General features: G+C 28.8%; 1 protein-coding gene across 1 annotated transcript; it reads left to right on the top strand.

Moving 5' to 3' along the window:
• Positions 1-401: 401 nt before the first annotated feature.
• Positions 402-4,549, top strand: LOC124926734 (protein DETOXIFICATION 54). The gene is made up of 3 exons (XM_047467017.1): positions 402-544; positions 692-1,585; positions 3,729-4,549. The coding sequence occupies exons 1-3, from the start codon at positions 488-490 to the stop codon at positions 4,284-4,286; spliced, it is 1,509 nt and encodes a 502-aa protein (XP_047322973.1). The 5' UTR covers positions 402-487; the 3' UTR covers positions 4,287-4,549.
• Positions 4,550-10,144: the final 5,595 nt, after the last annotated feature.

The following is a 10,144-nucleotide window of genomic DNA, read 5'->3' as shown; positions in this document are numbered from 1 at the left end:
CAGTTTATTTTTAAGTTTTTTTTATTATTATTAACCTATTTTATATTATTATTATATATGCTGTATCAGTTTGATATGGAGTCAATCCATTGAATGGTTACTACTAAGATTTGTTTTCCTAAAATTCTTGTTTGGTCTTACAATCCACATACCTCATAACCCTCTTAATAAATATTTTATTAATTTCTAGTGTGCAGTTACAGTCAAAATTAAATGATTTAAGCTTATTTTTCGATAATAAAGTTATGTAAATCCTCTGTTTTCTAGCAGCAGTAGTCTAGAAGAAGTTCTCAGTCACCGCCATTATTTATATCGCCTCTCTCTCTCTCCTCTCATTGAAGAGAAACATCATCGTCTACTTTAATCATCGGTCCATCGTTTTCAATGCAATTGAAAGCTCAGACTCACTGCTTTCTGAAACTCTGTTAAGAAAAAACACTGATTAATCTTTGCTTATTTCTCACGCCGTGTTCTTCTGAGTTCAACAATGGATGAAAAATACACAACGGGTTTAAGCTCTAATAAGCTTCCTACCTCCGATGAGGTATGAAAATTGAAAACCCAATATCAATATGTTTTTTTCTTCAGATGGGTTTGTTTCGTTATTATTGTCAACTTTCGAAAAAAAACAAGCTTTTTTTTTTGAGAAATATGATTAGAATTCGAAAGGACCGTTTCTATATCTCTCCAGGTACTTGACGAATTAAAGGAGCTTTGGTCGATGGCCTTTCCCGTATCGGCGATGAACTGTCTTGTCTACATCCGTGCCTTGGTTTCCGTTCTATTTCTAGGCCATCTAGGCAGCCTAGAACTCGCCGGCGGCGCTTTATCGATCGGTTTCACCAACATCACAGGCTATTCTGTTCTCGTTGGCCTAGCATCAGGTCTTGAACCCGTTTGCAGTCAGGCTTACGGGAATAAAAACATGGACCTACTTCAAGTATCCCTCCACCGAATGATCACAATCCTATTACTAGCGATAATACCAATCGGGTTAATTTGGATCAATCTAGAATCAATAATGTTATTCTTGGGTCAAGACAGTGAAATCACTTCAATGGCCGCAACTTACTGTCTTTTTTCTCTCCCTGACCTATTAACCAACTCATTACTGCAGCCTTTACGGGTATTCCTCAGGTCGCAAGGGATTACAAAACCGATGATGTATTGCACACTGGCGGCGGTTGCACTTCACGTGCCTTTGAATTTTGTTATGGTAATGGGGTTGGGAATGGGTGTAAGAGGAGTGGCGGTTGCTTCTGTGATGACCAATTTGAATATGGCAGTGTGTTTGATGGGTTATGTTTGGATTAAGGGTCTGTGGGATTGGCGGTGTTTGAAGGCGTCGAACGGTGGCGGCGGCGGCGGCGGCGGCGGCGGCGGAGGGATTGGAGAGTTGTTGAAGCTGGCGGTGCCAAGTTGTGTTGGTATATGTTTGGAGTGGTGGTGGTATGAGATTGTGACGGTTCTTGCCGGATACTTGCCGGCTCCGAGGAATGCGGTGGCGGCGACCGGAATACTTATTCAGACAACCAGTCTTATGTATACTATTCCAATGGCTCTCGCCGGCTGCGTTTCTGCCAGGGTACGAATATCTATACTCTCTTATCATTTTAATAGAAGGATTTAGTCCCTTTTCTAATATCTACTTTATGGTTTAAAATATTTATCAAACATTACAAAATTTAAAAATATATAGATATATAATTATTTATTCTTAGGCACATGTGTTACCACCCAGCCACTGCTTTTTATTGGAAAAAAGGTCTTATAGTTAGGGACTCCAATAATCAAATGGGCTCACCATTACTCAATAATTAGATCAAATTTAAACATAAGATAGTCATTTTTTAAATTAATTATTTTATAAAAGTATAATTCTCTAATAAAAGCCCCATCTTTTAATTGTTGTATCTCTAATATATATGTTTTTTTGTGTTATTCTTGGTAATACTATGATTATATGATTAGAAGTCATTGTTATGATAGGTTATGATAGGCTAATCCTGCTAAAAACAAACTTTAGACAAAACCAATTAATACAAATTTTAATATCTTTTTTTGAAAAAAAAATAGAATTACTTGGGTAACCTAATGCTAAAGATTTAAGTAAAACTAAGAATTGGTAGATGAAGGGACACTTAGTCTAAAAGATAAAAAAAAAAATAGATTAGATAATATGATTATGGGGTTTGTACTTAGCTTACTTATATTAATAATAAAAAAACTCAATTTAAAAATAAAAATTATTTTAAAAACTTAAGTTTGATTCTAAGTAAAGTTCTATTCTGAGATGAAAGAAAACATTGTGTAATAATGGAAGGTGCTAAATAAAATTAAATGTAGAAGGAATAATAAAAGGGAAGGTCCCTGGTGTGGTGGGGTGGGTGATGTTAAATCAGATAATGCTTTATGTGTAATTTCTTTTTATGTTTTAAACATCTTCCACTTATTTCGAGCTTTGTTTGTACCTAGTAGCAGTAACACTATTATTTTTATATTCAATACAAATTAAATCAATAATAGTAGTTGACAGATTAATGACTGTATAATGCCTAGTTTGATAATGGATTAGATTATGTTTGTAATGGGTGGTGTTTGATTAAAAAAATCAATGACTAACTTTTTATTTCATTTTATTTGATAATCTAAATGATTTGATAGGAGAATAACTTGATTGATATGTTGTTGAATTATTTAGATATTTGATCCACATAAAACTAGCTAGGCTTAAATTTTACATAAACAGGGTAAAATGCATTATTCTGTAAAATAATTGTTATATTTTTACTTCTTCCTTATCATTATACTCTTAATTTTATTTCTTTATCTCATGATTTTTTATCATCATTGAAAATATTTGTTGAGAAATAAAATTGTAAGGAAATACATAATTTAAGACTTGACTAAACAAAGACATGGGAAGAAAAACGACAAAGGTGGCTTTCAACTAAAATGGAATGTATAGATGATGATAGGGTTCATTTGAAAATTATTTTCCTTAAAATATTATACTCTCTTGAGTGAGTTAACAATCTTATTGGGATATAAAATCATTTGAAAATTATTTCTTTAAAATATTACACTCTCTTGAGAGAATGGACAATTTTATTGCCATATTATAGTTGTAGTTGAATCATGTATTTTAATTTTAAGAGTGAAAATACTATCTAGTTCGAAGTTACTCAAAAATCTTTCAAGCTCAAAGATATTCGAGGAGATAATTAATTCTTTAAAAGAGAAGGTGTTTAGAGTGCAGAGTGTGAAAAGACAGAAGGATATTTGAAGTATTTGAAGGTTTTACGGTTGCGCTCAAGATTCACTACAAAGTCTCGTAGTGCTCGATCCGACCCATGCCTCTTTGCAAATAGCAATGCAAAACAAGTTGGGAAAAGTATTGATGGGCTTAAATTCCAGCTCCTCCTAGAATCTAACTACTCGAATTGCCTTCCCGATCACATGTTGTAACCGAAGGTACGAGGCACCCTTAAGGGGTAATGGAAAAATGCAACGAAATACCAACAACCTATGAAATCGATCAATCTCAATCCCCCTTGCTCCCTTGAAAATTATCTTGATACTTATAATTATTTAAATTATTTGGATACAAAATTAAAATGATATAACAAAGTTAAATATATAATTGAAGATGATTATGGATGGTACAACTATGGAACAATCACATTATAAATGGTATAGTTGAAGTAATTTTCTTTTTCCTTTTGTAGGTTGGTAACGAGCTAGGAGCTGGGCGGCCTTTCAAGGCGAAGTTAGCTGCGATTGTGGCTCTGGGTTGTGCTATTCTCATAGGCTTCCTAAACTTGTCATTGACCGTGATCTTCCGTGAGAAGTGGCCCGAAATATTTACTCGTGACAAAATGGTAACTTCCTTGGTCGCTTCAGTTTTACCGATTATGGGCCTATGTGAGCTTGGAAACTGTCCTCAAACAACCGGATGTGGGGTCCTACGTGGCACGGCTCGTCCTGTCATAGGGGCTAGGATAAACCTAGGGTCCTTCTACATTGTGGGTACGCCCGTGGCTGTTTTACTAGCTTTCTGGCTTCGGGTTGGATTCAGCGGTCTTTGGTATGGGCTTCTATCGGCCCAAGTGTCGTGCGCTGTGTGGGTTATGTATGTGGTGGTGAAGACAGATTGGGAAGGGGAGTCACTTAAGGCTAAGAGGCTGGCTGGGGCAGTTATTGGTGGCTTAGAAATGGGGAATGGGAAATTAGGGATGGAAGAAAGTAATGATGAGGAAAAAAATGTGTTATTGATAGAGGAATAGTCATATTGAGAATGTTTCCTAAGGGGAGAAAATAAATTGTCTTTTTTCTTGAGAATGGTGAAAGGATGGCTTGTTTCCTAGCCATACTTGTTTTGGTGTCCTTGGTCAGATCTTTTTTGCTTGGACTCTCTGTGTTGATATGTTTATCGAAATGAATTATAGGCATGGGGAAATGATTGTTTTATGCCCCATATATATGGACCCCATTCTAGTTTCTTATGGCCTATTAGTATTATTAGCAAGTTCTATTTTCTCTCAATTCTATTACTATATCAATTTAATAATATGGTTTGACAGATTGTAAAATAAATAATTTAAATCTCATTTATTTTGCATTATAGTATTATTATATATAAACCAGTTTTTGCAACAAGGGTCTATTTGGAAACATTTTTTGCATTTTGGTTGCATGAAAATATGTCAATAATAATGAATTTACATCTAATTATGTTCTCTTCTAAAAGTTCATAATCGGATATAAACTTTTCTAATAATCCTCAAACCAAAAATTGGATGAAAAAAAATATGATTTTCATTTCAACTAGCTCCAAACAAGGCCTTAAGAGTTTTCCTTTTGTCGTGTTATTCTTCTTTTATGTATTTAGACACATTTTTTTTCAAGTCAGATCCTGTCTTGAACCAAAAGGAGACCCTAGAGCTAAAAGCAGTCCCTAGATATCTCCATAATATCCTTTAAATTAAATTAAATAAAATAAATAATTGTCTTCTTTTTTGCTTTCATAATTTTTACAGTACTCTAAGACCTTGTTTGATCCAGGGCCATTTGAATAATAAAGTCCTAGTTATTTTCATATAACCTTGTTTGGTATAAAACCTGAGTTGTTTGAGTAAAATGAGAAAAACATCATTTTTGTTTAATATGTTAATGTTATAAATGAATAAAGTAAGAATAATTCAATATTTTGTGTTATAATTTAATAATGTGATAGTAAATTTGATAGTGGGTCATTTTAAAATAATCTCAAGTAACCATTGCTAGAGTTCTATCTTGATGAATTAATGTAATGTTTTGTTTGTTTAATAAATAAACACATAAATAATCTACTTTAACTTAACTATGAAAGTAATGAGGATTTGAACTTTTTTTTCTTAAGAATAACTTTTAATAAATGCGATTAAGGTGGAATAATTTAGAGTGGCGGCGGCAGCAAATATATGGTGGGAAACCATACTAAGTGCTCTAACCCAGTTTTAATGGAATGTTATCTGTATGTTTTAAATAAATGTCTGTCTTGATTCATGATTAATTAATATTTAATTAATGAAACATTAGTTTTTGCATATTGATTCAGTTAATAATCTAAATATTTGAAAAAATGACAAAAATGGAATTAAAAAAATAGAGGATTGGAGTGTGTAAAAAGTGACTAAATTAAAATGAAAATGATTTTAGAGAGAATTGGCGTGAATGGTAATAATAATGAGATGTAAATTTACTTACTGATCCAGGGTCATGGAAAGCAGTGTCCTTTTATAGGTCATCTTTTTTAACTTTAGAGAAAAAGAGAGAATGCAGAAAAAAAAAAAAAAAAAAGTAGTGGAAGGGGGAGGGGATCATCCTTTTAAACTGACAAGTAGGGTTTCAAGATTATTGTTTTTGTACTGTTATTAAGTCAGTTTCATAAAACATACAAACCACTTCTAGAAATTCAAAGTTACACGTCTCTATAAATTGTAAATAATAATTATACCCATTTTTATTTATTTATATTTTCTCTCTTAACTTATATTGTAAGCGTGATATTTCCATTACTTCACTTTACCCCCCACTAATATATTCTTACAAGGGTTTAGTTTGATCATATATTATATGAGTGCCTAATATAGATCTTACATAAGCAATTACTTGTAATCTGGATTAGCCACGTTTTCAAAAAAAAAAATCTAGAACTTGAGCAAGCTTTTTTTTTCTTTATTTACTATTTTTTTATATTTTAATTTAACTCATTTAAAATAAGTGATTTCTATTTCAATTTTCTTAACTCCTTTTAATAAGTTGGATATGAAATCGTTGGGGTCGCAAAAACTTATCAAGGTCTAAATCGAGGAGGTATGTGAGTCAGCGAAAGAATGGGTCGCCCAAATTTTAATATTTTAGTTAATCGTGGTGAATTATATAAAAAATTCGTATTTTTAATTTAAATATTCTTTTATTTACAAACCTGATAAATTAATTAGAAATCATGATTGGTATTAATAATTTCAGTATAATGACAGATTTTATTCTAAGTACTACTAATGAATGAATTAAATGTTGAACATGTGATTGATTATTAGAGTCGAACAAATGATAATAATATATTTCTTTAACAAAAATCCAACAAATAATAGTTAAATTTTAAACATGTCATTGATCCTTAGAGTCTAACAAATAACAATCAATATATGGGAGAATTTTTAAACACACAATTCAATAAATAATGCTTACTTTAAAGAGTTAATATCATTTTCATTACTTCAGTCTCAATTTTTTTCCAGTTATATTTAATGAAACAAAACCAGACATCTTTCAACAATCCAATAATATATATATATATATATAATATCTTTTGTAAATTTATTTTTTCTTAAAAAAAATGAAAACCTCACCATTTCAAGCAATTTTTTTAACCTACTAGCAAATATTATGTTATATGAATTCTATGTAGATTCAGAACTTTAAAAGTAAAGCTGGACGAGACACAAAGAGAAAGAATATTGCTTGTCGCCCCAAGAGATTCATTTATTTATCTGTTGCCGTTCACCTAGTTGGAAGTAGCTGGTTCTAACTTAATTAATTAGGAGATACAAAATTAATAACAATTTTAACCTTATTATAATTGGACAATTTAAGAAGAATTTGTCAATATATACAAATATACAACCGTCGCAAAATATAGGTTTCAAAATTTGACATTAGTTATGACATTTTGGGCAACTAAAAGAATTTATATATGGAAACATTTCCCATTACATTAAAAATACCATTGTCAATTTTCTATTGAGTGTTTCGAAAAATTATTATTTAATTTAGTGACATAAAATGAGTCACTAATGTTCTCCACTCTTCACGGCGATTTTTTCATCTTTCTGGATCTTGTTTTTCTGTCAAAAAAAAAAAAAAAAAAAAAAATACCGCCAGATATTTCTACTAAAATTTTGACAATTATTTATCACGTGTCACTAATTTTTTTCTTGTTTGCCATGAAAAAACTAGTAGGAAATATCAGGCTATTAATATATGTGAGTATATATATAATGTTTCATCTCAATTTGGACGACAGTTTTGTCAATAAGAAAACATTTATGACACATGAATGGACACTTGACATACATGCATAAATGTCAGTCTATTACTTATCTTAATCCATTTCGTTTATACATAATATATTAATTCATTTTCACAATCTTTCATTCACATTCTCAAATTATTTACTTTTCTTTACCGATTTATAAATTATTTAACATTTTATAAATATAATATATATAATTAAAATTAAACACATTAAATCAAATACTTTAAATAAAATTAAAATTAATTTAAATATTATATATTAAAATAAAATAAATTTAATAAAATATAAATAACAATTTCAATCATCATCATAATAATATAATATAATATATATATATTAATAATATGTAATAATAATATAATATAATATATATATATTAATAATATGTATAAGAAACTTAATAATTTAGTCAAACAAAATAAAATTAAATGGAACAATATATAGTCATTATAACACTATAATTTTTTTATAAATATTTAAAATTTTATTTTATAATTATATATAATATTTTCGTCACATGGTGTTCTACCTCGTGCCGTAGTGGACTATAAATATCCAAATTCGTGTTATAACATATTATATAAAAATTTAAATTTGTTATTTTTTAGGTAATGAAATTAATTTTTATTTAATATATTTAATTTTAATATTTATATAATATATTTAATTTATTATAAAATATTTAAGTTAAAATTAATTTTAATTATTTAAATTGTATGTTTAATTTTAATTTTAATTATTTATGAAATAAAAAAAATGTTAGTAAATTTAAAAGAGAATGAAAAAGTGTATATTCATTAAAAAAAAAATGTCAAATCTAAACCTATAATTGCAACATTTCTTTTTTTAATACAAGTTTGGTAGAAATATAATCTATATTGCAATAAAATTTTGAATTATTGCAAATATTTCAACTATATTTTCAACGAAAACGAATTTTTATAAAAAACAAAATATATAATTTAGAATTTTTTTATTCAAAATATATCACTAGTAATGAAAAAAATCTGATATTAATAAATTTATTTTAATAAATCCTTACAACTAAATTAGTAATTAAGTGGTCGCAGAATAATGTTAATAATATCACTAACATATATTCACCTCAATTTTTTTCACAAAATTTTGTAATAAAATATATTTTTATTAACTATTGTAACAAATATTATATAAATAAAATTGTGATTATTGTAAATTAAAATTTTAAATAATTAGAATAATATTAATAAGTAAATTTGTAATAAACATTGCATTAAAACAAATAAATAATATATTCACAACTGATATTGCAATTCTAATATATTACTGTAAATTATATTACAATTTTATATAATAGTTTTGTAAATATTTTTTTAAAATATTCGTAATATAATAGCATTAATTATGTATTAATTATTATATATAATCTTTTCGCAACAAGTTCTTCAATACTATGAAATGTTATTATTGCAAACTAAATTGCATATATATTTATTAGTTTTGAAAATTTCGTTTGACATATTTATAATATATCAGCAATACGTTTCGCAATAAAATTATATATAATCTTTTTGAAAGAAAATCTGCAATATATCATATTTAATAATTTTGAAAACATTTATTAGTAACCTATTAACCGTATGTTTCGCATTAAAATTTATAAATAATCTCTTAGCATTAATTTATATGATTGTTACATAATAACATATTTTTTAAAATATTAATAAATATTCAATGCAAAAGTAGTTGCGAGTTTTATTAATTTTAGTTTCCTCGGTTCCCGTTTCACCATCAATTCGATCAACCATAAACGTTTTTTTCACTTCGACACGCCATCATTAAACTCTCTTCATCAATTTTTTTCAAATTTTTTCTTCATCTCATTTGTCTCTCTATAAACCTTTTCTTTCTTCATTTCATCATGGTTTTAACAAGATTTTCTCACAAACAACTTTTTTTCAAGCACACCAAACTCATACACTCTTTACTACGACATAAACTCCAAAGATGAGAAGGAAATGAAACCGGAGATAGTATCTACTAAGCTCAAAACCTTGAAAACGGAGTTTACAGTCATTAAATCAAGAATGGCAAACTTAGAAGCTAATATGAAGGTTACGAATCAAGGTATATAGAAAATAAATAATACAACCTTGATAGTTGTATAATTTGTTTTGGGCATATCATCAAGGACATTATATATTCCATCATTCCTAACCTTCATATGAGCTTCCAAGCTTACTATTTTTGAAATAGATGCTCTAAGCTTCGTCTAGACGGTTTGGACCTTAGTGGTTGTTATTATCTTCGGATCCGTTTTTGTTCTCAACGTCGGAGCTTAGGTCGTAACAAGGAGGTGAGGAGTTTGGAGTCCTTAAAAGAAGTTATTTGCGAATATATCTAATTAAAACCATGATTAAATGAAGAAAGAAAGAGTTTATAGAGATACAAATGAGTTGATGAAATATATTAAAGATATGTAAGATGAAATGATGAAGAAAGATTAACGAAGGCGTGTAAAAGTGAAAAGTCGTTTATGGTTGGCCGAATTGATGGTGAAACGGAAACCGATGAGACTTAATT

The sequence above is a fragment of the Impatiens glandulifera genome, chromosome 2 (assembly GCF_907164915.1).
Source record: "Impatiens glandulifera chromosome 2, dImpGla2.1, whole genome shotgun sequence".
NCBI lineage: Eukaryota > Viridiplantae > Streptophyta > Magnoliopsida > Ericales > Balsaminaceae > Impatiens > Impatiens glandulifera.
The sequence above is the reverse complement of the archived record's forward strand: the minus strand, read 5'-3'. Positions and strand labels throughout refer to the sequence as shown.

Bases quoted from the DNA above. Each gene is read 5' to 3' on its own strand.
- LOC124926734 (XM_047467017.1), top strand. From the start codon at position 488: ATGGATGAAAAATACACAACGGGTTTAAGCTCTAATAAGCTTCCTACC. The intron at 545-691 runs GTATGAAAATTG...ATATCTCTCCAG, and splicing joins AGCTTCCTACCTCCGATGAG to GTACTTGACGAATTAAAGGA. The intron at 1,586-3,728 runs GTACGAATATCT...TTCCTTTTGTAG, and splicing joins CCGGCTGCGTTTCTGCCAGG to GTTGGTAACGAGCTAGGAGC.